This window comes from Pygocentrus nattereri, chromosome 7 (genome assembly GCF_015220715.1).
Source record: "Pygocentrus nattereri isolate fPygNat1 chromosome 7, fPygNat1.pri, whole genome shotgun sequence".
Taxonomy (NCBI): domain Eukaryota; kingdom Metazoa; phylum Chordata; class Actinopteri; order Characiformes; family Serrasalmidae; genus Pygocentrus; species Pygocentrus nattereri.
In genome coordinates this window covers 4,595,001-4,622,972 of record NC_051217.1, presented here as the reverse complement: position 1 = coordinate 4,622,972, position 27,972 = coordinate 4,595,001, and the positions used below count along the sequence as shown (strand labels likewise).

At 40.4% G+C, this 27,972-nt stretch overlaps 1 protein-coding gene across 5 annotated transcripts in view; it reads right to left on the bottom strand.

The window, feature by feature from the left end:
- The window catches only part of mgat4c (mgat4 family member C), a 164,158-nt gene that overhangs the window by 105,000 nt on the left and 31,186 nt on the right, over window positions 1–27,972 (bottom strand). For 4 of the 5 annotated variants that reach the window (XM_037539717.1, XM_017690685.2, XM_037539718.1 and 1 more), the window contains exon 2: window positions 3,130–3,206. Coding sequence is in view for 3 of the 5 variants with exons in the window: in XM_017690685.2 (XP_017546174.1) it covers window positions 3,130–3,154 (25 nt within the window). In the remaining 2 variants the exon portion in view is untranslated. Of the gene's footprint in view, window positions 1–3,129; window positions 3,207–26,991; window positions 27,091–27,972 lie in introns of all 5 variants that reach the window. The other variant, XM_037539716.1, reaches the window with a different exon arrangement.

Below are 27,972 nucleotides of genomic sequence, written 5' to 3'. Positions count from 1 at the left end.
AGGAGGAAACCCATGCGGAAACGGGGAGAACATGCAAACTCCACACAGAGAGGTCCCTGGTCGCCTGGCTGGGGAATCAAACCCAGGCCCATCTTGCCATGAGGTGACAGTGCTACCCACCCTGCCGCCCTCTGTATGATCCATCAGTATAAATGTTCTTTCTTCACACGGCTAATTTCAATTCAAGTGTTCCAAAGAGGAGAATATATAAAATGTAGACAAAGATTTATGGATCACAGAGAATGAGCATAAAGCTTGAACAAAAAACCCTCATTATTTCTTTAGTCCTATTTTTTTAAAGAAAGAAAAACTAGTTCTTTATGGCTGCCAACTTCTCCAGCAAACTGGAACAGTGAAACTGATGAAAATGTTTTCTTCAACACTTCAGTGTCTTCAGGAGCCAGCCTCTTTAAATATGAGCCATTTTCATCTGTTCTAATGAAGCACAGCAAATGGTTGTTTCACATATGCTTCTATTAGACAGAGTCTGGACTCAGTGATCATGACAGTAAAAAGGCTGAATGCTCTTTCAACTGGCAAAATATGGCAAATATCACTGTTACTCAAATGAGGTGCCTATAGAAAACTCGGACTCCCAACCTTTATTTTACTCCCTTCTCTCTCTTTCATTCTCTCTCTCTCTCTCTCTCTCTCTCTTTCATTCTCTCTCTCTCTCTCTCTCTCTCTCTCTTTCATTCTCTCTCTCTCTCTCTCTCTCTCTCTCTCTCTCTCTCTCTTTCATTCTCTCTCTCTCTCTCTCTCTCTCTCTCTCTCTCTCTCTCTCTTTCATTCTCTCTCTCTCTCTCTCTCTCTCTCTCTCTCTCTCTCTCTCTCTTTCATTCTCTCTCTCTCTCTCTCTCTCTCTCTCTCTTTCATTCTCTCTCTCTCTCTCTCTCTCTCTCTCTCTCGCTGTGTGTGTGTGTGGTAGACATGAGTGTGAGGATGTGAGTTTCTGTGTGTGTGTGTCTCTGAAAAGAACTTCCTGAAACTGTCAGACACACACCCACACACACACACACATACACACACACACACACACACACACACACACACACACTTTTCTCTTTCTCAAATGCTCACACACACAAACCGTTTTCCCATTTCAGCCTCCCCTCTCATACTAAGCTGGCAAGTTTTTAGCATTTGTATTTTGAATATCAATGTAATTGCAACAAAAATAATGAAAAATAACAAAAATAATGAAAAATAAGACCTGACAGAGCATCAAAACTGTCAGCATCAGATTCAAGATTTTTATTGTCATATGCACAGCAGAACAGGCAGTTACACTGTACAATGAAATTCTTACTTCACTGTTCCTCCATTCACCAAATATAATCTTAATATAATCTTAGAAGAAAATAGAAATAAAATTGAAAATATAAGAATAACACTATAAACAATGGTAAAAAGTTTTATGTGCAACGTTGAAAGAAAAATGTATATGTGTGTATATATGCAAGTATGTAGATCAGCTGTTCATAAAGTCCATGTTGCAAGTAACAGTTGTAAACAGTGGCGTTCTAAACAGTAAAACAGTACTTAAAGCTTTCGTCTCTGAGCAACAGGAGAAAATAAAGCTTCATTCTTGCCTCAGATCTGAAAAAATACCCTGTTAAAAGACAACTCAGCACTGTGGATCTGAAAGAATGTGTAGCCGTTGAGAAAAAGGAACAAAAAAAATTTGCAGATCAGACAAGAAGCTGCTGGTGTTCTCAGAAACATGTACTGTCCACCTCAGAGTCCAGACCTCAATATCACTGAAAGTGTTTGAAATTAATTAACTTCAAAGACTGAACTTTGGAGGTGTGGAAAAAATCCCGGCAGATTTCTTTGAAAAACCGCAAGTAAGTCTCCTGACAGAAATGGAAGCTGTAGTGAAGACAAAGTGTGGACTCACTAAATATTGAAAAAAATATTGTATTTTGTTGTTGATGCTTTTTAAAACATGATTCCTGTTTTTCCTGATGCTGAAAAATGAATACTTTGTAACTTAATGGCTGTTTGACTGGAACGAAATCAATAACGGGTCTCTGATTTTTATGCATTACAATTTTATTTCTTTTTAAGCATTTATTTATTTCTTGCTATATTTTATTGTACTGTTCACTATTAGTCAGTCAGTCTGTCTGCCCTGCGACGGACTGGCAGCCTGTCCAGGACGCATCCTGCCTTCTGCCCACTGGCTGCTGGGATAGGCTCCAGCTTCACTCCCGTGACCCAGAAGGATAATCAGTTTAGAAAGTGTGTGTGTGTGTGTGTGAGAGTGTGTGTGTGTGTGTGTTTATTATTTTATTCCAATTAACTATTATATTACTGAATGGCTGTTTTTTTTTTTATTATTTTCTGTATTCTTAATTACATCTGCTCTACTTCTTGATATCATAAATCAGACCTAAAATGATATGAAATGAAACCCGCAAAGTCATTTCATTGTTTGATTGCTGTGGTCACTACAAATGCAGTGACTAGTGAATTGAAATTGCTTGATTTCCTCATTTGCCAGAGCAAATAACGTTTTCAACAAATTACCATAGACAAACAAACACTGTGTACCGAGTCATACTGCTCAAGACATGTAACAGCAATACAGTGACCAAATATCCATCGAGTGTGATGAAGTACTTTTGTGACGGTGTGCAGGTGCATCAAACTGGACGCACAGACCACAGAGCACAGATGCTCCACGGTATATTGTGGGAGGATTTTATGATGAATGGCCCAACAGAAATGCTCCAAACCTGCTTGGAATAAGATTAAAAGTAAAGTATGTTTGTAAAGTTGCCTTTTTTTGTACTGCGATGAATTGTTAAGGCAACATTAACTTCAAATTCCATCATGCAGCCAAAGCACAGTGAATTAAAGAACATGACTGTAAAGGTCTGTAAAATAAATAATAAATATCGGGTGACCCAGAAGGACAAGAGGTGAGGATCTAAGCCTTCGTTGTGGGAGTGTCTTGTTTCTTTTTTATGCTTCTGTTAATCAACAGCCTCCCACAGAGACTAAAAGTATAGCGGGTCGATACAGTTTTAAGACATGCAGCCAATAAGCATGCACCACAAAGAGCAGGACAGATAATAAGAGGGGAAAGTCAATACGACTGTAAATACATCCAGCTGCACTTACTTATATTGCTTATCCTATGGGCCATTATTGGTCGAGGCTTTCTCCACAGATCAAACTGCCATGCATTTTCACTGTGGCTGTGGGCAGAAGAAAAGAGAGAAAAAAAAGAGAAGAAAAACACTGTGGTTAAAATTTACACTGTGAAGAGCCACAAAGAGAGAAAGGGAGGTAGTAAGGGGAAGCGAAGTGAGAGACAAAGATAGAGAGAGTGAAAAGGAGAGAGAGAGAGGGGGGGGAGGGGTTTGTGAGTTTGCGCAAGGTTGAACCGAGTCATGAAGATAGCCCAGGAGCTGAGAGAGAGACAGAGAACGAGGGAAGGAGAAAAGCCATTGATTTTCCACAGAAGTGCCAGTTCATCATTCTGAGAGACACTTGCGATCGATTCTTCCTTTCGTTTGTTTGTGATTTTGTTAGTTCAAAGCCAGTCGCTATGATAAATCCCTCTTCATGCCACACGTCTGTGAGATGAGGAATGACCAGATCAAAGGATAAGAGCAGATGACCTCATTTTCAAAGGATTTTTATTTTGACTGGGTCGATGTTTAGCCTAAGGCCGACTTAAATGGAAAAATCGTGCTCTTAACACTGCACAAAAAATAAAGTACGCAACACCTGGCCAAGTGTGACTATGCACGGCCATCCTCGCCGTTAAGATCAATTTAAGTGGGAGGGAATATCAACTTCCTTTTCTTACTCGAAACCAAAGCGGAACATCTACCTGTTCTGAAAAACCCATCACCCCCTGGGTGAGAAAGCCAAGATTCTGTTGCTTTCAACCAGCCACTTTCATCTCACGCCATCCCTTTAATCATTTCCCAGCATCCTTTGAGGCTGGTGAAGAGTCAGAGAGGGGACCGTGCTCTGGAAACCTCCTCCTTTTCTTCGGCTTCTTCTCCTGCAAAAGCGAGCGAGCGAGAGAGAGAGAGAGAGAGATGACCTCGGCCTACCTCTTCAGCTGCTAAAAAAAGAGCCTCCAGTCATCTTGCGTCGAAACTAATGCAGCTTCAAAAGCATGTGCCCTGTACGGGGCGGGGAGAGAAAAACGCTGGCGGCTGATTGTTACCGCTAATCTCCCTTTGGTTATCTGTCTGAGAGCAACATGCCTGCTGCTCTGTGATTACTGCGCATTCACAGGAATCAAACTATACACTGATTTCTGAACTGTAGGTGAACAATGCATGGAGAGCTTTCACCCAAAACCGCACTCAAGATATCTAGGTTGGACATGAATCGTGCGCTTTGGCATTCTGTTCTGAAAAGCAGTGTCAGGAGGTTAGAGCTTGTACAGCGGGGACAGGTTCAGCGCAGCACTGCAGTTTGGTGGATGCACGCGCATAATGCAGCACTTAAAACTAAAAAAAGGATGTATTGATCAGAACTGCAGCGACCTTAAAATCTGACTGTGCACGCTTCCACAAGAGGTTTTTAAATGCCAAAACATTGGCAGGTACCACAAAAAACGGAATGTTGCAAAGCAATGTTGACCTGCCAGTTAGGCCTACATCCTCTCATCCAAGTCAGGCAGGACATGCATTCGGTCGAGCAGTTGGGCTGCTCTATCAATTGTATGGTAAAAAAAAAGTCTTCATTACTTTTACGCTACACTAGCCTTGTAAACTTGGCCACCAAACTTGTCCTTTTCTATAAATGAGTAAATCAGATTTTTTGCTGAAGTCAAAAATGCTCACAGTCTTCCAGAACTTTACTGAATGACATGGATCTATAGTGCCAAAATATTGCTTGTTAGTGAGGGTAAAGTGTTTCAAGGTGATGCTGTAGCACCATTATTATTGTTTAGGGCTGCAACAAATCACTAATTTGATAGTCGGATAATCTATCGATTGCTGAAATGATTAATCGATTATTCGGGTTATGAATAACTACATTACCAAACAACTCGAGGTTGTTTGATGCATTTACTAACTAACAATGAAGACGAAGATGAAGGTTTTCCTTTAATCATGTAAAAAATCAACCTAAGTTTAGTTTTAAACAGCGCAGTCTATGCTTTGTGCATTCTACTGTCCTATATTCCCCGCTGCAGGGAAGATGTGCTCTAAAGAAGCGTCTATGAACAGTTTTGTGTAAACATTTCATTTCATCAGTAACTCTTCATCCAGCTGCCCTGTATGTTCACGGAGAAGTACCTCCTGAAACTGTTCGCGAGTGGAGGCCAATGTTAACAGAAAATTGTTCTCCTGTGTTCACCGAATTTGATCGCACTGGTGGCCTCGATGTCAGGACAGCGATACAGTGTGTAAAACCGTAAACATTATCATCTGGAAAGTGAACAGGGTCACTGTGAGTAATAGCTGCTTCTCTGTTCCAACTCCGTTAATGATTACAGAGAACGCGCATTTCGAAATGGAAAACGTTACAGCTCAGCTCAGACCATGAACTAGGACGGCTTTTAACATGAACATTAGCTAACTAGCTCACTAGCTAGACTATCGCCACATCCCAAACCACACACTTCTGTACTCCACATACTACACTAATGACAGCACTTTAAAGGCATACACACTATTTTCACACACTATTTAATGCTAGTATGTGGTTTGGGACGTGGCATATCTTACTGAGATGAATCAGAATCAGAATACTTCTTTGATCCCAGAGGGAAATTGCAGGTGTTACAGTTGCAACCATTTATTTAAAAGAATGAACACTTTGATAATTTAAGACAAAAAAAGAGAAATTTGCAATATGTACAAGTTTAAATTTTTACAAATACAGTAAAGTGGCAGTGACTGTGATAATGTGAGACATACTGTATTAAAGCTCTGAGTTATTGTACATTTAGGGAGGAGTTATAGAGTTTAATGGCTACAGGTAGGAATGACTTTCTGTGGCGCTCTGTGGTGCATTTTGGTAGAATGAGTCTTGCACTGAATCTTCTTCAATCTTCTTCATTCAGTGAGCCAACAAGTTACCACTTCAGCACCAACATGGAAGATGTGCTCCCGTGCCAGCTAAGGTCAATGAATGAATGCCCCCACTCCTGAGGATTTTGAGGCTGACATCGCACTTTTCTCAACTCTTCAGTAAGTGGCAACTCTCCAGAATATTCCTAGTGAGCATGAGGTGTAATGATGTCACCAACTAATCAACTATTAAATTAGTTGCCAACTAATGTGGTCGTCGTTTTCAGTAAACCCAGTCGAATAATCGTTGTACCCCTATTATTGTTAAACACACCGAAAGTTCTATAATGTCAAAACACTCTCTAAGCTAACTGGCTAAAATGTCTGGGGAACTAGCCAACCCTAATCTTACCTACAGACAGTATACATGAGCAGGAGACACTTCACTTGTTGAAATATGAACAGAATAGCTCACAACACTGTATTATGGTAAGCCTCTCCCTTCAATAAAAAGAGCTAATAACCTTTTTCGTAAAAGGCTTAAAAGCCACAGAACAACCTGGAAAATCAATTGTATGCGTTATTTGAGCCAAACACGCCATTTCTGTCCTAACTGTGATTTTAAATATATTTTTCAACGTTGTTTTCGGTTTCAGGTTTACAGAACCCTTAACCTTAACCCCCCACCCTTAACCTTAACCCTCTGCTTTGCAGGAGCAATTTACATCCACAAAAGCAAGGTCTTCCACCCAGCCTGTGGCTAATCCAGTCCGCCTGGAGCTTCACATCATCAGTCTGCAGGGCTGCAGCTACGTCCTACTGACTTTATCCAACAAGCAACGCTCAACAGAGCTTGCCTGCATCCAATAACCAACACTTGCCTGTGCCTTCCTCTGCCGCTCCCCAGGTCTTTAAAACACTATTAATGCCTAATGGGCTTCCTCATTAGCTGCCCTCCCAAACATGCTCTGGCCATTATGAGCCCCATTTGCTGTTGGGTCTCATGCCTGCATGCATAGTGTGCGTCGTCTGTCTATTTCATATTTGCCCTGCATGGAGTCAAATGCTAATGGAAGCAACAAATCCAAATCTAGATGAATGTCTGTTTTTTCTCCTTTAAGCAGGGCTATTTCACCACAGATGCATATATACATATATATCTGCGTGTGTGTGTGTGTGTGTGTGTATTTTTTCCTACTGAAGACATGCAAGGAAGCCTATGGATAAGCATGATGTTTCACAGTCTATGAGTTGGCCCAGTAAAGCATTTTACACCTCCTCACTGTGTAGCACACTTAAACACCATGAAATGTGTATGAGAACAAGCAGCACATCGAAGCAATGGATGAATGAGACTGCACACTGAAAACGCTGTTCTAAGACAAAGCTGCCATAAAGAGACACTAAAGGCCTTAACAGAAAACACTGTGTGTGATGTGCTTTGAATAATTAACAACAGCTGGTTGCTGCAATGTCCTCTGAAATATTCAGATTCAATTATCAGGGTCAGAGGCGTAGCTAGAACCTTTTCAATGAGATGGCCAGGTTAGACCCAGTGATTTTATTAGAAGGGGGAAATTGTTAGGACACAAGGTGTGCGGTAACATTATGAGACAACCTAACCAACTATAGCGTTCACAGGAACTGTACTGACCTCTGATGAAATTGATCCTGCATCATCAAACATACTCGGCTTTAAAATGTATTCAGTACGTGATAAACAATAGATGTGACTGTTCGATAATACCTGTTATCATCAACATATCCTCGGACCCCACACATCCCAGCCACCCCCTGTTCCAGCCTCTGCCATCCGGAAAAAGGTACTGGAACATCCGAGCCAGAACCACCAGGTTCAAGAACAGTTCCTATCCCTGAGCTGTCAAACTGGTCACACCGGCAGCATCGACCTGAGCTAGCAACAATATTAATACTATAGTCTGTTAGTGATCAGCCTGATCACCCAGCACACTACACACTGAGCTCCACCAGCTCAGAGGACTGTATGCTGTGCACTTCATCTCTGACTAGCCTTATTTCTAGTATATTTATATATTTATACTGTCACTGTTTATTTAAGATGTTACCTGAACATTATGCTGCTACTCTCTACCTGCACTGTACACTTTATATACAGATCACTGTTTACATCTCTTTTTGCACCACTAGTACTTCTGTATTTACTGTACTGTACTGCAATTCACTATGCACATTTCTGTCTATATATCTGATACACCTGAATATCTGACTATGCACATACTGTCTATATGTCCAATATAGTTGTAACCTTTGCCTATGCACATTTTGTCTACGTTCGATACACTCGATATACTGCTGACTATGCAGCTTGTGCCTACTGACCATGCACAATTTGTCTTGTCTTTTACTGTCTTTCGTCTTTGCACTGTTTGCTATTTATCTTTTATTACTGCACTGGAGAAGTAGCCCGACAGTGTTTCTTCATACTGTACTACCCTGTATTGTATAATGACAAAGTTGAATTGAACTGAATTGAATTATAAGTTACTAATTTCTGACAATTACCCAATCTTACCATCACACAGCCTACTACATATAAAATAGCTCTGCTGAAGTGTACTGGGCGAGTTGTAGGCAACTGCAATTGGGGGAGGTCTCAGAACAAACAATGCAGCAATTAGGACCAATTACACCCAGGGGGAGGTCAACAAACAATGCAGTGACTGGGAGTGTTTTAAGGCAAGCAGGGTACACAATCACAGGACGAACTCGAACCTAAAAGTGATTTTCGCTTGAATCTGAAACATCTGAAACTTTCATTTGAAGCTTAATCTTCAGTATACAGTGAACAAAAAACTCCCCCTGACTGCGACCATCCCTTGACTTGCATTGGTCCTAATCACTTCATGGTGTCCTGAGACCTCCCCACTGACTGTGATTGGTGCAGAGTGAGGAAACTGTTCTTTTTAAAGGGGAATTCCTGTTTAATTCAGTCATTCAGATGTAAATGTAGTCGTTTGGTGGGATTTGATTCACTGTAGAGAAATTTTATTTACTCTTCAAAACCAACTTCTGCACTTACACATCCTCTGAGTTTTTCTATGTTAGGTTAATGATATTAAATATCTGAAAAAATAGGTTTTTCTTGAGGATTACTTTGCCTAATCATGCCCTTTATGCACATCTGCACCTTGAAAGGATTTGCAAAAGTTTCGGCCAAAATCTTTATCCCTTCTCGTACAACAATCGGTGGAATTCCTATTTCAGTACACCACAGTGCGTCCAGTGGCAGTTCGATTTCACTTAGTTCTTTTGTCGTTTTCAGTACGCTGCCAGCTTTAACCTCTCAATATCGGCAGATTTCATAAGCTAACCAATAAATTGATCAGACCCTAATTTATTAACTATTATGTCTTTAAGGAATAAACACAAAAGGATAAATGACCCATTATCCCTAAGATATAGGTCATCAGCTCACATTAATGGCACGATAGACCTAACAAGGCTTATAGACACCCTTATATAAGTGAGCCTGTGGCTGTGATAGGTACCACCTAGCGCTGAGAATGACAGTAGCTGAAGCTGCTCACACACAGACGGGCTAACGCTGGTCAATTGCTCTGAGCCATTTAATGACCTTTCCCATAAGCCTCCTTCCAAGAGAAAATAGCAGGCAATTAACATAGCGAGTGGATTACAAGATTGCAATGACTTGTGGATTAATGTGTTCACTTCCTCTTAACATCTCCCAGCCTCTCTGAATGGAGCTGTCTTCAGCACGCAGCCCCTCTCTCCACCAGCTGAAGTGAATGCAGTGGAAAATTGCTGGGTGGTAAAATTGCTAATCATAAAGCTAACTATTAGAGCAGATGAGCCTCTTCCTGGAAGAGCTGTGATTTGGGAGGAGTGAGGATCAATCTCTAATTGACAAAGATGTGGATGTGAAAGGAGAATCTACTGTTAACATATTTATCGCTGCAGTTATTTTTAAGATAAAAAAGAAAGCTCTCTCCCTCTCTCTCTCACACACACACACACACACACACACACACACACACACACACACACACACACTTCATTAGTTATTATAGTTAATTAGTTATTAGTTAATTAATTATTTATTGCCAAGAGTTCAATTTTTTCAATAGTATATTTTCATAAACTGACTTAAAAAGGAATCATAGTCTTCATAGCCTTTTTGTTAAAAAAGTAAACGTAAGGTGCAGTTCTGGGGTGCCGCCCAACTAAAGTTTGCAAACTTCAGAAAACTGAAATATAGTCGTACATACGTATTGTGAGTCTTTACGTATTGTGTTGTATTTTCTCCATATTGTATAGCCCACCCAGAAACCCAGCAAAAAAAAACAAACAAACAAAAAAAACCCCAAACAATATACATGATATAAATAAGTACAAATCATAAAAAGTAATAACAATTTCTCTTTTTCAAAAGTAGTTTTGAGCTGGTTAGAAGAACACAGATTTACTTCCATATTCAGTTCCAGAGACATCATTAAGATCGGTTTAATTGAAGATTGAATGTACATGGGGCACCTGCATTTGAGGTACATATAAATGTGATTCTTAAATACCTTTTTAAGTATAAGTTTGCTGTTCCAGGTCCCTAAAACATTTGCTCACTACTGTACATACTTACACAGGCACATACACACACACACACACACACACATAGACACACCCACAAAACACAGCTCCTCTTGGGTGCGTGGGTGGTGTCCTCAATCAGCCATGACACCAGTGTTGGGTCAGCAGAGGGGAAGGAGTCAGACTGAAAGGTTCTGGCTGGCAGTTAGCCTCTGCCTGCTCCTTTGGGACACTGACTGGCGCTTCATGCTTTCTCTCATGTCTCACATCTCTCTGCCTGCTATGCAGCTATCAGCTTTTCGACACTGCTCAATTATGCCTTGCTCTGAGGTCTTCATGAAGAGCCCAAGCAATTAGCACTTTCAGAATAACTGCAGCAGTGATAAGGCAGAAGTAGGCAGCCTTTGTGAGAAAAAAATGGATGTCATTTTCCTTTTAAAAATGCATGTGATATGAAAAGTACATCCTTTTATTATTTACCCTTTAATCCTACTTTAATACACACTAAATGTATTACTTTGGAACAACTTATGATGCGTGTATGTTTAGCAGTTAAGCTCTGATTAAATATATAAACGTATTTAGTTCGGTTTTTGAGTGCTTTGTCAAACAACTTAAGCTGCACTTAAGTAGTGTCACAGATCCGTCAAGCGCCAAGACGAACCAAGACTACATCTTCCAGAACCATCGGGGAGATCACATGACTCCTGACCTTTCCTTATGCTCCAATCAGTGCTCTAGGTCTCCTGAATACTGACTCTCTTCACCTGTGAGCTGAAAGAACTGAGTGCTACCGATTCATTGCAACTAAAATGCACTTAAGTTCTAAATGCATTTAAAATTTTATTTCAAAACCATTAAATAAACTTGAATATATTAAGTGATACTTTTTCAATTAAAAAAATAAATACAATATAAATAAAATGTCATTTACTTACATAAAACAATACGTTATAATAATTGAGTTCTCATTTTTAATACATTATAATAAGTAAGGATACTCTTGGATCTATTATTAGGGACAACGAAACAATGAATATGTACTTAAATTGTATTTGTCAAGTTGAAATACATCTTCTTGCCCACAAGTGCCTTTCTGCTCGTCCTAGAACGACTTATGTTGCAATGATGTTAACTAAAGCGATTTAGCTTCTTCACAAACTAGGTTTATTTTACACAAAAGCTTTTTAATTAGGAACTACAGGGACTTCGATGCAAACTAATTGAACTATTCTTCAATTATAGAAGTGTGTAATAAAACTTTGGCTTGTTAAGGGGTTGAAACAGAAATTCTACTACCCTTGATGTTTTAAGTGTATCCACTTGGGTGATCACAGGTTAGCTTCAGTTATATTGATATGCAACTAAAATAGACTAAAGCAATTTTTAAAAGTCATTGCTTTCAAATGCACATCCAAATTAAAACACTCAAGCTGACAACAAGTAAATATACTTTTGTTTTAGCATGCTTCACCATGTTAAAGAAACATTGATAGAAGTCTATAACAGTTTATTAAAGTACAATTTAATGCAAAAAAAGCCCAACATGATAAAACATTGGCCTTAACAATATTACTGGTCTTAACAAGGGTCAATATTGTTCCACTCAGTCTTGATGGCTTCAAACAGTTGATGAGTAGTTGAAAAACATCTTCAAGCTAGCTTTTCTTTAATGTGAGACCAAATATTCTCTATAGGGTTTCAAATCTGGACTCTGACCAGGCCAAAATACAACCCTGGTGGTCTTTGTTCTCAAGCCACTTGCTGGTGGTCTTTGCAGTGTGGGCAGGAGCATGGTCTTGTTGAAAGCAACTTTAGATCTCCTATTTAGAAAACGTTTCAAGTGTGGGAAGCCAGCCTTTCTGCAATATTCTCCCGAACTCCAGAGTATTCATTGACTTTTCACAGTGAAGCGCCTCAGCAGTGCAGCAGCTGAAAAGGCTCCCCACACCATGACATTTCTTCCTCCATGCTTAATCATGCTAGGGATGCAGTGACTGCTGCATTTCTCGCCAGGTCTTTGAAGACACCTCGGTAGCATCACCTTACAAATCAAATCATGATCATCACTCCACACAACTCAGCTGAAGCACTCCGAATCAAGCTTTCCATATTCAGCCAAAAACTTCACTCTGTCTTTGATGTTGTCTTTGCTCAGACAGCAGCGGTTGTTTTAGCACATCTTTCAGACACTAAACCTGCATAAGACAACCTCCTGGTAATTGCTGTTCTTGTTTTCTGAGGCTTGAATTCTTCCCACAGTTTTAGCAGCCATTTTTTTCCCTTTCTTTGAGAGCTGCAGATTTCCGATGGTCTTCATCCCTGTGTGATGAGGCTCTGGGCCTCCTTTCCTTCTGCCAACATCACCTCTTATTTAAAAGCATTTATCTATTCTCTTAATAGCTGATAGATGTGGGGTCTTTCTCTGCCTTTAATTGGCCTGACAAGACCAGGCATATGATTACTGACAGCAGCCCCTACATACGTATTGGATTTTCTCACTATTTTATTTCGTGACTCACAACACTGTATATTGTAGATCTCGTCCTGCTCTATCACTCTTGGTTATATTTATGAGCTTATTATGCAGAGTTGGACTTCACAATGTGGGCCAGATCACCAAAGACATTTGTACATCCAGTGTACCATCTATTTTTCCCCAAACAATTCACAAAGAAGGTCTAAGGAGTGTATTTGTTTAATTCTTGTTAATTTAGCATGAAGAAGTGCACTTTTAGTATTCTCTATATACTACTGAGTACACTATTGGCATATTATTTATTTATTATATTATATTTATTAGTATGCTTCTTTGATTCTTCAAACAATATTGTTTGGAGGAAGAGTTCATTAATGTGGTTTCATCATTAATAATTATTTACTTAGATCAGATTTTAAAGCAACAAGTCCTCAGAAGCTGTGCCTTAAAGTAGGTGGTGTTGCATGGTGCAGTGATCTGTTGTTCCTATATAACAACTTTGCAAAGTAAAAAAAGGCAAATGGCACAGAGGTTTAGCGCATTTTGTTGCTTAATGTGGCCAAGAACCACCTACGTTAACAGCAAAGGGCCTTCTGACTGACATAAAAATATAACCCACCGCAAACTATTACTTTGTGTGAGGCAGGCAATTTTTATACATAGAGATACAAAAGAAACAAATAACTTCTTCTCACAAATGTGACAAACACTAGGACCTAACTTGAAATGAATTCAACATAAACTTGAATGATTTGCAAGTTCCAGCTTAACCCCTTTAAAATGCCACACTTATTACATACTAATGTTTATTAATCAGTAATTATAGATACTTCAAAGCAAACTGGTTAAACAATTTATAGGATTTAAGTTAAGTGACACTTTTTATAATCCCACAAACGGGGAAATTCCACCTCCGCATTTAACCCATCCGTGAAATGAAACACCACATACACACACAGTGAGCACACTTGCCCGGAGCGGTGGGCAGCCCTATCCACGCGCCCAGGGAGCAGTTTGGGGTTAGGTGTCTTGCTCAAGGACAGCTCAGTTATGGACTGTCGGCACTGGGGATCGAACCGGCAACCTTCCGCTCACAGGGCCAGTTCCCGAACCTCCAGCCCATGACTGCCCCTCAAGATTGGCTCACCAATGGGCTCTGGCCATTTAAAGTGTCGAAATTCTCAGCGCCGTTACACTAACATTTCAAGATTTGTCAAAAAAGAAATTCCTGACATTTCATAATCTGTATATGCAGTTGTCAGATTAAGCATTTTAAAGATAATTATTTAAACATGCAGATCACAGATTACAAAATATACTATTTCACACTTGGAAAAACCTTTTTTTCTTTTGCTTCATTTGCTTAGAGATAAAATCGTTAATGAACATTGATTCTACAGCTAAAAAGTAATACAAACTCTTACAAACTTAAATGTAACTTTTAAAAACATGATGCTGTGCAGTGGTCTACCTGTGGGCAGAACACCTGAGGCTGAACTTCGGTCAGAACTAACTGCTCAAATGACAGTGAAGATGTACTCATTTTTTGGACATAATAAAAGTGAATAACAAAGACCCCAAAAAAATTTTCTTTTACTCTTTAGATTCTGTTTTAATTGTTCCTCCAAGCACATCAAACTGCTGAAATTTGGTTCCCTGATGAATCTTCTATAGAATCATAAATGAATCACACTGTACCTCATAAAAGCATCATTTATGCTGTAAATATCACTGCAGTGCCACGGCACCTGCACTCGCTGCTCAGCATACCAACACTGTGTTCCTCCACTCTGCATGCGTGTGTGTTATGGCATTTGAGTTCCTCCCTGACCTAAAACGGACGTGCGCAGGTAGCTGTGAGTCAGCCATCTTGATCAGGCTCACTCATATCCCCCTGCTCTCTTATAAACAGCATCCTGCTCTCCTGCTATCTCCTGCTGCAAAAGCTTCATCACGGTCAGCCCATCACTCCTCCAGCGCTGCCTCTGCAGCTGCCGCGCTGCTCCTGATATGATCTTTAATCCAGCGCGGGCCAGCGTACTCTCTACATCTCACACAGCGTGGCTCAGAGGAGCCTCTATCTCCACACCTTCATCATCATCACCCAGGCCCAGCACTGCACTCTGATCATGACTTCAGGTCCACCTTGGAGCATGGAAGCGCACATGAACCGCCAGATACATCCCGCATGTGTGTGCCGATTAAACTGGCAGAAGTTCTGTAGATGTGACTGTAGATATGTCCAAGAATTTATTGGTAGGCCTTTGATATATATTGATGCTTCATCACAGGGATGGTCCCATATAGACCTCACGGTTGGATAACATTATGAACCAACTTATTGTTCAGGACAGAAAAAAATGCAGCCAACAGTTAATTCAAGCTCCTGCTGTACGACAGAGAAACAGAGATTTGATGGTTGTGTAGCCATAATTACCTTTTACAGCACTATAACTGTGCATTACAGTAAAGCGGTGTTTTGCTCTTTCTTTGCTCATCTAGGAAACATAACTACCGCATTTTTGTTCTCTTAACAGCATCAATAAAGACAAAACTTAAAAAGCCTGTACTGACCTTGTAGTAGTTATTTCCCTGTGCGTATGCAAATCGCCTAAGTAAGACGCCAACACAACAAATATCGACTTTATGCCAGATATGGCTGTAATACTCAGCCTTTATGAAATGCTAAACGAGTGATATGCTAACTAAGTCTCCGTGGTGGGTTGTAGGTTATAGCGAACATGCCTACTGCCAAATACATTTCAAAGCTCATTCATTTAATCCACAGTCCAGTGGTGCTCTGCAACAGGTCCACAGGGAGGAGGAAACTGCTGCACTGCTGAATACACGAGGGTAGGGGACAAGAGTGAGTGATTCGAGAAGGTAGTGGAGGCAGCCTCAAATGCATAAAAAAATGCTCTTTGAAAACCAATAAGGTCTCAGTGGTGCACAGAGCACAAAACAGCATCACCATCACCTTAAATCTATTCATTCAATCCTCTAAGTAACTTTTCCTACGACCTAATGCACTTGGACTTTGTTTCCAGCCCCAAGCAACACAGGTTATAAGATATTCTGATTCCCTCTCTCTTCAAAACTAGTTCTCCTCAAGCAGCTGGGAGAGAAATGCAGCTTTGGCACAACTGGCTCTGACTCGACTGAATCTGAGGTATGGCGCACAGGCTGGATGGACTAAATGAAACACACACACAGACACACACACACAGCGTAGTGGCCAGCTCAGCTCATCAGTTTGTGACGTGCCATGTGCACCTGTGTGAGGTGGTGAGTGGGCCACTGCGCACGGCTACTCCATCACATACAACCAGCAGAGCACACAGCAGATGCTACACAGAATCACAATTACGGTCCAGTACACTCCAGTTCAGCACAATGCTCCAGCCTCATCTCTCTCTCTCTCTCACACACACACACACACACACACACTGTGTCCCATATGTAACAACCTACATGTAGTAAGGATTTTCTAAGCCTATCCCTACACCTAAACCGTAAACAAATTACTATTGTCAGATTGAAATCTTGCATCTCCATTTTTGACATTTTTCAGTTTTTGACATCATTTGAAAAAACCTGTTACTCTTACATTTACATTTACATTTATGGCATTTTGCAGACGCTCTTATCCAGAGCGACTTACAAAAGTGCTTGTCATTACTTCAGAATATCTCATGTTAATAAAGGTCGACATAATTTTAAAGAGCTTTGCTCTAAATTGCTACCTGAAGTTATCTATGCATTGAGACCTAAAACAAATACAACAAGTAGAAAAATACCTACAGCTCAACACAGAGTCTACACAACACTAAACCTGCTGAAAAAAAGTTTGTAATAAAATACAGTGAACAATAAAAGAGGTGAAGATCTTTAATAGACAGTGTTAGTGATTAGATAAGTGTAGTGAAAAGAGATGGGTCTTCAGACGTCGTTTAAATACAGCAAGTGATTCTGCTGTTCGGACACTTAGGGGAAGTTCATTCCACCACCTTGGTGCCAGGACAGAGAACAGTCTGGAGGCATGTTTTCCTTGTGATCTGCAAGATGGTGGGTCAAGTCGAGCCGTACTTGAAGCACAAAGGTCTCTGGGTACGGATCTAGCTTTCACCACTGATCTCAAGTAGGAAGGAGCTGGACCATTTTTGGCTTTGTAGGCCAACATCAGGGTTTTATATCTGATGCGAGCTGCTATAGGAAGCATCTCTTTACATTGTCTGTACATTTCCTGATGAATGAATCAAAAGAAATGACCCATAATTACTTCTAAAAAAAAATCTGGATCCACTGACTTACACTAAAAGTAAACTTTATTTTCCCTCCACCTGTAACGTTCTCATTTTGGAGATAGAAGATTTTGTTCCTACAACAGGGAAATACTCTAAACTGTATCAGACATTCCAAACATCAATTTCTACTTTCCCTGTACTTACGACAGAAAACCCACTGACTGTAAATGCACTTATAAGACTGTGTTCAGACAGCAGAGTGTATGCTGCAAAACATCTGCACCTAAACCGCGAGGAATCCACTCATGACAAATTCTTCAAAGCAGACAAGTAGCAGAACTGATCTTAATGGGTGGCATTAGGGACAGAAATCTCGACACTTCCAGCTCATATCAGACTGAAAAGATAAACTAGCACTTGTTTTGCTTCTGCTTGGATGAGAAAAAGTCCACCTGGTTTAATTCTTCCTAATCACTCCATCTAAATATCTGCAATGTAGCAAGCGCCTAGAACACCACCAAATGAGCAAGAACACCACCACAAGAACAAGAACACCACCACAAGAACAAGAACACCACCACTAGAACAAGAACACCACCACAAGAACAAGAACACCACCACAAAAAAAAACAAAACACAACATTACATTTACAGTGATGCATTGTATTTACAGAATAAGCAGAGCCTACAGAATAAGGGTCCTGCCATAAGATGCAATGGTGTTCTGGTGGTATACGATACACCTTCTGAATGCACTCTAACAGAAGACAATGAACAAGTGATGAATCTGTTTTGAGTCTGTGTTTTTTTTTTCTTTTCTATTTTTTTTCTTTTCAAGGTTGGTGATTTCTCCATCCAGTCCAGCAAATCGAAATCAGAGCCAACCCAGGCGTTTTGTAAAGGATTGGGCTTCGGCTAAAATAAGCCTTATCCTTTGTTTCTTGTTTGTGCCATGTATGCCACTGTTGTAGACACGCCACAAACCGACTTCATCCACAGCCCGCAGCAGTGTGCCACTTCTTGAGAAAGCAGCAAAGCCAACTAAGGGGCAGATTTACTAAAAGAGGCACTAATTATCAGCCGCCTGCCAACACCTTGCAGAGGAGGGGTGGCTAATCTAGCAGGGTATCTGCTAATAACTTCCACACAAAGGAACAGAGACTTCTTAATTAGCATATGAGTTGATTAACCTCACTATACGTTTTGCTCAAGTGCATGTCTGAAAGTACATTTTGTCCAGTGGAGAAAAAAGTTCAAACGGTAACTCAATAGATCAAAATGTCACAATACTTAGTCAAAACCTTGAAAATCTAAATAAGTCAACATCTATTTATTACTTAATTGGAAAGTATGTGATTATGGCTTTCCTATTTTGAGATATTTTGTACTGTAATATCAAGACATTTGAGAAAATCTGTGATTTTATCTTTCTGCTGTGAAAATGTTCATTGTCAGCTGGTCAAGTGTGAAACTGTGCGTTAGTGAACAAAAAGTCCTTTTCAATCTCATCAAACACAGATCATTTAGGAATTGTATGACTTTGAGTGTAAATTGTAACGTGCAGTGCGTCAAAGACGGGTTACAGTAAACACAGAAGCCAGAGCTCTTAGTACAAAGTACTAAACACCTTTAACAAAGCAGATTACAGTGTGACAAAGTTTGAATATGTGCTTTTAGCAATGGTTGGTAAAGGAAAACTGTTAAATAGTTATTTAGGCGAGTCACAGCTAGTCATCACAGGAACGTTCTGCTTTATCCGCAGCCATGCTGGACGCTGCTTCTGGTTCACATTAAAAATGCTACTGCACACAAGAAATACAAGATCATAGTAAATGCTTACTGAGCAATAAATAAATGCTGGCATGAGCAATAAATAAATAAATAAATAAAAACAAATATTTTTGGTGTTTAAGTTATACATATATATATTTTACTTTTACTTTAAAGTAACTGATAGCCAAACTTATCAGGGAGGTGAATCACACTGGATCATAATCAATATTAAACACAATATAAATGGTAAAAAATGCAAACATAAACCCAAAACATATCTCTCCATAATGTCACATTTTGCACATAGAAAAACGTAATTCTGTAATTTAGTAAATGTAGTCTATCATATCTTACCTAAACTATGTGGTTGAGATCAGATCAGTAATGGTCAAAACTCATCTTCAAGGCACTTGCATCAGCTTGGACAGCAAAAGACTGAAACAGGACAGCCCTAGTTTGCATTAATGAACTGTATGCTACACATGCAGCTGACAGAGATTAGGCTGAAAAACACTAGAGTATTGCTTTAACCCCAGCAAGCAAAAACACAGAAGCATTCTGTTGATCCTAAAATGACAGACCACTCATTTTCACTGTTTTTCAGGACATACGTATGAAAACACACAGAAGGTTGGCATCATCCATTTTTTCCACTCCAGGTCCTTTGAGGCTGACGGTGACACTTGGCCATTTTGTACAGAAAACAATCATTCCATTTGTTGCTGAGGACATTTTCCTGGTAGTGCCTGAATTGGCTTATATTTGAGTATGTGCACTGTGCAAGCTACTGGACGATTCGTACTGTATGGAATCAGACGAGGCTTCTGATCCACTGGAAATGAGTGAAAAAGCACACGGGTGATTTAGCTGATGGAACTCCCCAAGCCACAGCTGAGGCCAGAGTGCTATAACCGCACATTGAAGTGAACACACCTACCGCCGGGCACCCACTAAACATGTCACCGCTCATCTAACTAATTACCTTCATTAGCCATGAACACGGCTACACTCCTGCCTGGCTAACTGAACGCAGCTGTCAACCTCCATTTGGGTATACAGAGAAAGAACACAATGGTAGTTTGCCCACAGTTCCTGATTTACGCCTAACTGAAATGTACCATACCATACTGAAGTGTACAGGAACACAACAATATGAAAAGTATATTTTTGTACCTTCTCATAATCTAACGTTATAAAAGAGAACAATAAAACACGAGACGGGGTATACGGAGTCAATACAACTTAGAAAATACAATTTCAGTGGATTATAGTACAATTACCTTCCCTGACTAAAGGTGCTGAGATCTACCCTTGAGGGTACCACCCCAGTGACAAGAGGGGTAAAGCTCCAGTGATACTTTCATACCTTTTTGAGAATGTACAGAAATCACAATTTAGGATACTAAGAAAGGGGGCTCCCAAGTGATGTCTTAGCACTGGTCGTATTGTTGGAAGACTGCACATATCCCCATGGCTGGGATTCCAAGAGAAGTGGGGCTTCATATGTCTCAGAGGAAGCACATGGCAGCTTTCACCCTCGCATCTTGGTAACCTTATGTGACAGGGGAGATTTAGCTCACAGGTAAAATTGGACGCTACTAAAACAGGGGAAAAAATTAGTCACGGTCATCTGGCTTTCTGTGAAGTAACTTCACCATTAACTTCACCACTGATTTGCAGTAAACACAAAGCAGGATTTAAGCCACAGAATGGTTATTTTTGGTGTTTTGTTGGGCTGAAGTCTCCTGCCGTCAGTCTGAAGGCTCCACAATTTCTGTAAGCTACAAGAACTTGCATGTTCTTCATCTGGTTGCTTTGATACTCTTCATTCATTTCTTCTTCCTTCGGCTGCTCCCTTTAGGGGTCGCCACAGCGGATCATCTGCCTCCATCTTGCCCTATCCATTGCCTCCTCTACTTTCACACCAACCATCTCCATGTCCACCATAACTACATCCATAAACCTTCTCTGAGGTCTACCTCTTCTCCTTCAACCCAGCAGCTCCATCTCCAACATTCTTTGCCCAATATATCCACTATTCCTCCTCAAAACATGTCCAAACCATCTCAACCTGGCCTCTCTGGCTTTATCTCCAAACTGCTCCACCTTCACCGTCCCTCTGATCTGCTCATTTCTAATCTTGTCCAGCCTTGTCACTCCCAACGAAAATCTCAGCATCTTCATCTCCGCCACCTCCAGCTCAGCCTCCTGTCAGAGCCACAGTCTCCAAACCATTCATTCATTCATTTAAAATGTTTTAACTGTTATCATATATTGTTATTGCCCTACTCCTGCCTGCAGTGAGTCCACTCCCTCGCACAACACATGCTGCAAGGTATTGTGGTGGATCCACAGGCCCAGTGGGGATCTTGTGCGAGTGCAGACCTCTACTCTGTAGAGCTTTACCTGTCTATTGTACCGGATTCATATCATAACACCGAAGTTGATATGTTAATCTCTCAAGGCTGACATTAGCTTCTTAATTGAATTTCCGTTCCACTTTGAACAGTGCAGCAGTTAACTGCTAGCGATTGTAACCTCTACAATATTTAAGATGGAACTATAAAGGTGAAGAAGAAGCTAACTTCAGCTATAGCCACTGTACAAGACTCCGTTACAATCAGCAAAACACAACTGTACCATCTGAGCTGGTTTATCCCCCAAATTACTACTGACATACACTTGGATGTAACAGGTTCCTCTAAGCATCTCTATTGTCAATTCCAGGACTGCTAATGAGCCAATATGTGAACCTTCAGCTTGTACAGCTGTATAAATGAACAAAGGTAATTCAACGAAGGCCAATTTTTTTTATCTAGCTATGCCAGCAAAGACATGATTGTGACAGCTTCATCAGAAACCGGAACTATTTTCATGTGTATAATCTAAAAATACATCCTGATATTACATTTTTGAAGAAACAGGGATCTTCAAAGAAAACAGTCAATGTGTCTGATTGGAGCTTTATGAACCAGTGTGGTTTTAACGTGGGTTGACGTGCAGGTACGTGTGTTGGGAGGGAGTACGTGTGCTCACTTCTGCTGAGGGTTACAGTAAGGGGGAGCTAAATGCGAACATCTCACTCAGCAACTTTAATGCTGGCGCCGCGAACAAAGGGGTCAGAGCTAACTGGAGACTCTGTTCACCACATCAATATTCCACTCCTCCTCCGAGGTGATAAAACACTGTCTACTTTCCAACAAAAAGACAGAGCAAAGTGAATTCACAGTGTTACTCCTGAAACACAGCGGTCTTTACCCAATCTGTGTGAAAAGTGAGCAAAAAAAAATAATAATAAAATCCTCCCCGCCTCGCTGTGCTGTTTGTTCGGAATTCACTGATGTCAGCGAGAGTTTGTCTCCACTAATGCACCATCTGTTTCTTAAGAAGAGCCTCATTAAAATGGAAGAGATAAATAAAAATGTCTTTTGTCCTCTCAAATGAACCCGTGTGTAACTGGTCATGCTGGGTGCCAGGGGAGCGTGTGCAGCAGGCTCTTTGTGCTCCCCACTCCATTAGGTTTTCACTATGACCACGGAAACCCGATCCGCTCTAATTAGCTTAGTGCAGCAAAACAGATTTAACCTGCCCGCTATGACAACATGGGAAATGAAATTAAACTACAAAACAGTGCTTTTTTTCCCTATATAATGCTCTACAATTAGATACATTACACACAGCACTATATTTGGAATGATGGGGCGTACTGAGACCAGGATCAATTTTAAAAAGGCAATAAAAAGCTGAAATATGCTTCTCTTTTAAGTCACATGTACAAAGCCCACCTGAAGGCATTTCTTAAATATATGACAGCTTATTTCCCTCTGGACACTTAAAAGAAAGGAAAATCATTTTGCGATGAGTTCCACAGATCCATCAATAGCCTGACCCCTAATGCAGAGATGCAATGCAATTAGCTGCCTTATGGATTCATTTCCTTTTTCCATATGATGTCGATACCTCTGACCTCCTGTAACCTTGTAACCTGTAAATAAAGAACCATGAGAGCAATATTACCAGTGAGAGCGCCGGCAGAACAAATCGATCCAAAACATCCTTTTAGGGTAATTTAATCTGGCCCCACTGATCTCTCAGGAACGAATCATAATTTGTATAAACATATGAAGAGTTTAATTCCTAAATGCTGTGTAACCATTTGCAACCATTCTGGATATAATAAGTTTTTGAAAAGAATATCAGCTGACTTATAATACTGGACACATTTTTATTTCTCAAAGAAAATGGTATTAATCATAATATAGCATTGATATTTCTTGTATGTGTAAAGCTCCACTCCCAACATACATCAGGAAAAAAAAACAAAAGAAAAACTCTTCATTTACAGTCATATGCTAAACTTTGGCTGCCCCTGGTCAAACACTTTAGTGAGTTTCAAAGCACAATTACTGTTTTTACATATTGCAAAAAAAAAGTTTAAGTTTGTTGTCTTTATGGAACGTGTTAAATTATTTTCACTTTAAAAATCAACAAAACATATAATTTGACTGGAGGGTGGTCAAGCTTTTCCATAAGACTGTGCTCTTACAAAATGTTCTCCCTGTGGCTGCGTGGATTCCCTCCAGGTTCCTCCCACAGTCCAGACATGCAGTCAGGCCATTTGGACACATTAAATTGCCCCTAGGAGTGTGTGTGTATGTGAATGTACATATATATATATATATATATATATATATATATATATATATATATATATATATATATATATATCTGTGTGTCTGCCCTATGATGGACTGCCGACCTGTCCAAGGTGTTTCCTGCCTTCTGCCCCATGGCTGCTGGGATAGGCTCCAGCACCCCCACAACCCAGAAGTATAAGCGGCTTAGATAATGTGTGTGTGTGTGTGTGTGTGTGTGTGTGTGTGTGTGTGTGTGTGTGTGTGTGTGTTAGGCAGTTAGGCATGTAGATTTTCATCAGCTCTGTAGGTAATTATGTCACAGGAGTTTGACTAACCAAATTCACAGCAAGGTACAAGACATAGAAGTTCCAAGTGCTGAATGACTCTTCTTACAATTAACTCCACTAACTTCAAAATTTCTGCCTAATTAGATCAATAAGATGTAAACGATGTTTGATGTTAAACACTCCAGATGTCTGAAGAGTTTAATAGTTCTCAAAGCTCCCTCACAGAAACTTATTCCACAAAATGGATATGAATATGTGGACTGAGATGAGTGAGATACTTTGAGATAACTGCTTAGGTGGGTTTTAAGAAGAAATTTCGGTTGGGGAACGAGGCCTATCGTTTTACAGTATTTGTGAGTCCCCACAGAAAACACAGAAAAATAAAACGATGCCATAAACATTTCAAGGCAGATGTCATATGCTTTCAGGATCGATTAGTCCAGTAATACAACAGTGTCATGTTACCACTACCATTAGCTTTCGTGACAGATGTCATAATGTTGGATGTCATGACGGCTAAATGGACATAGCAAAGATTAGCATAATAAACTGTCATGACATCAAACATGACAGATCATTATGCTAATCCATCATGGCAACAGTAACGGTGAAACGACAGTGTTATATTACTGAACAAAACGTCATGACAACTCCTGACTTCTTTCAACTAAACTAGAACCATCCTGTAGCAGTCAACCTAGTGATGTTATCAACTACCATTCGACCTTAATGCATCTGTAGGCGGCTGTACTTCTAATTTTGCCATTTTAAACAGCTGCTGATTGATGCGTCATATATCTTTTCAAGCATTCCTCGGCTTTTCAACACACATGAGCCACTTCTATCATGGGCAATCCGTTTACCACATTATTGGGACTTTCGGTGCTGGAGCTGCGGTGGTGTTTAGAGAGGCATTTGATGCAGCAAGTAAAAACAGATGAAAACAGGCACTATTGAAAACTGTTGGGTGATCAGCACGATGCAGCCTTGCATGCTTTGGGAACATTTAGAGGTTTACTAACAGAAAACTGACAGAACTAGTGAAGACACTCGCCGTCTCCCCCACTGTGTTTCATGACCTTGCATTTTCGCAGTGCGATCAATGCAAGTTATCCTTCTGGTAAGCTGAATATTTACAGCTCTTCACACTTAACTCTGCTTTCCTTGGTCAGCTTTGGGTGCTCTTAGGGGAAGAACCTGTGCTACACTGCAGCACTGTGAAAACACTACAGGCTATGTAAGAGAGAGCAAGAGAGGCTTAACCTAAACCCCCAGAGGCACCAGTAAAGTCAGCCTCTGCATGCTAGACAAGTCTGACAACCCGCTATATCTATGCTTTTTACTTGCCCCACACTTTTCCACTTTTTCTTTTTGCCTCTCTGCTCTATTTCATTACTGCCATTTACAGTTCCAGCTGAAAAGTGGCCTTTCCACAGTCATGATGCAGCCATAACAGTAAACAGCATACTCTAAAATGGGCACTAATTACCTATAATTAGACTGGTGTTTAATTGTTGGAAATTATTATGAACTTGCATTTCACCACAGACAATTATCAGTAATAGATGAGCAAAAAACGGGTTTCAAATGAGCAACTTTAAAACCATATTTTAGCTCTTTTTCCCAGTTTAGTAATAGTCCGTTCAGAGTGCTGTAGACCCCTGTCCTATCAATATTAACAATGAAAACTGTCACCCACCTTCTCAAACTACCAGCTGTACAGCAGCGAAGACCACAAAGTAGAACTCCATGACTTTTCTCCTCCCAGTGGGAACAAGGCCAAATGCATCACCTCTGCACTGTTAAAATGATCGTGATGAATTTTATTATTGTGACACACAATAAGTTTTTCTGAACAGTACTTCAAGAATACTGACCCACTGCGTGTTGTATTAAAACAGAACATAATTAGCCATCATGTTTAATTTGATTTATTGCAGTACACTATGTATAAAAATTCACTGTGCACACAGATTTTGAGGGTAGCACTATGAAAATATTGCGATGTGTCATGAAATGACTTTTTTCCCCATATCGTCCAATCCTGCTCTCTCCTCAAACACACAGGAGTGTCTTCTATCTTCAGCTCTTTTAATGTAAAGAATCATTCCACAGACACAACTTCATTGTTCTCTTTATCTATATTATTTTTCTGTCTGTTTTAAAGCCTGTTAGTCTTCAGTGGGCTTCAATCCTGGTTATTCTGAAGTCTAAGAGAGTTTCCCTATCTCTCTGATGACCCTCGTCATTCTGACCTTTGAGAGCTCACTGCATCCCATGTGACCTGCTATGCCTGCAATTATCCCCCCTAATTACAGCATGTCTGCCACTGCAGTGACTCCTCACAGAATCACTCTCTTGCTCCACTGTGTGGAGAGAGAGAGAGAGGGGGGGGGGGTGAGGGGGTAGGAAAATGGGGTACTGACAGAGAGAAAAAACACACTGCTTTGTCGACCCCTCAGTGCGACCTACTCCCAGAGGAAAGCAATTTACCGCATGGTTGCATCCAGAACAGTATATCTGAATCACAAAGTAACCTTAGATAAATTACAGACAGCTACTTTCTGGGCTCCTTATCTGAAGTCTGCCAATCGGTAGGCGCACCTTGGTGGAGACACTGAACCACATAGCAGGGGGCCCATGGAGCGCTGTCACTAAGCAACAGTGGCCAAATTGGACACACAGAGAACAGGCGGGAGGGAGGAAGTCAAAGCGCATTCTGACAGAGTGCTGCCTGAAGACGCAGTGCACTGAACGGCCCCTTCCACACAACTGGAGATGTGGCTCTGACTGAGTTCCTCTGCACAATAACTGAACGCAAGGTCACTTTCAACAAATAGGAACACTTCAAACCTCAAATGGAATTTTGTGAAGAGTTTTAGTTCTCAAACAAAATTATCGTAGCCAGTCTTTGACCACGTTCTACTGGTTTCACTAGCTGCTACATAAAGCTGAGCAGACAAGGAAAGCCTTAGCATAACCTGGATGCTGTACCTGCTATGCGCACAGATGTATGGCAAGAAACAGGGCCGAATCTATGGGGTAGCCTCTGTGGTGCTTTCCACCCCACTCACCGCCACAACGCCGCAGCCCCTAAAATATACAAACAAAACCGTTTCAAAAACTCACAGCGGACAAAAGCTAAAAAGGAAAAACGATAAGCATCAACTGCGCAAAAGCCCCTTTCCCTTCTTGGAACACACACTGTGCAGACCTGTCATTGGAGGAGAGTAAGTATGGATGAAAAGCGTAGCCTTTTGGGAATTAAAAAAAACAGAGCTACTATTTACTGAGCTCAATCAGATTAAGAATATAACAAAGTTATGTTCAGAGCAAAAACCTTATATATTACCACAGGATGGCACCCAATACATATCGGATGCCACTGTTTTGCTTTTGTTTGTTTGTTCAGTGGTCAGCAGGTTGCATGGACAGTTTACTCTCTGTACTAAATAGATCAAATAAATATTGACATGTGAATGCAATTTATCTTAAGCCCTATTTGAGGATTAGTTTTAACAGAGGAGGTCAGGTGATGTAAGTTGTGCATGATTTGTCTGGCCAGTTTATACAGGATAAAGGTTTTTTGTACTTTCCCCAATTAACCCGGATTGAAACATCGCCGCGCGTACGTTTACCTCAGCATCATGCAACAGGCGCCACACTTCCAAACATTAACTATAAAGCTAAATGTTAAATAATAGTCCCAAAAAACACATCACTGGAAAAGAGAGGACACTTTACATCTCTTTGCAATGTGAGCTGATCTCAACGGTGATTCTAAATGTGGGTGCATTGTCATAGCATACGGGAGGAAATATATACAGAGTTATGCTGGATTTCAGTAGTCTTGTCATGAACATTACGATTAAAGAATCGGGTCAACCCGAGCTCTAGTTTAGTTGTGTTGTTAGCCTTCAGGTTGCATATTAAGATAAAAAAAGGGAGGTGCTGTTTTTTATTACTCTGTTTTAT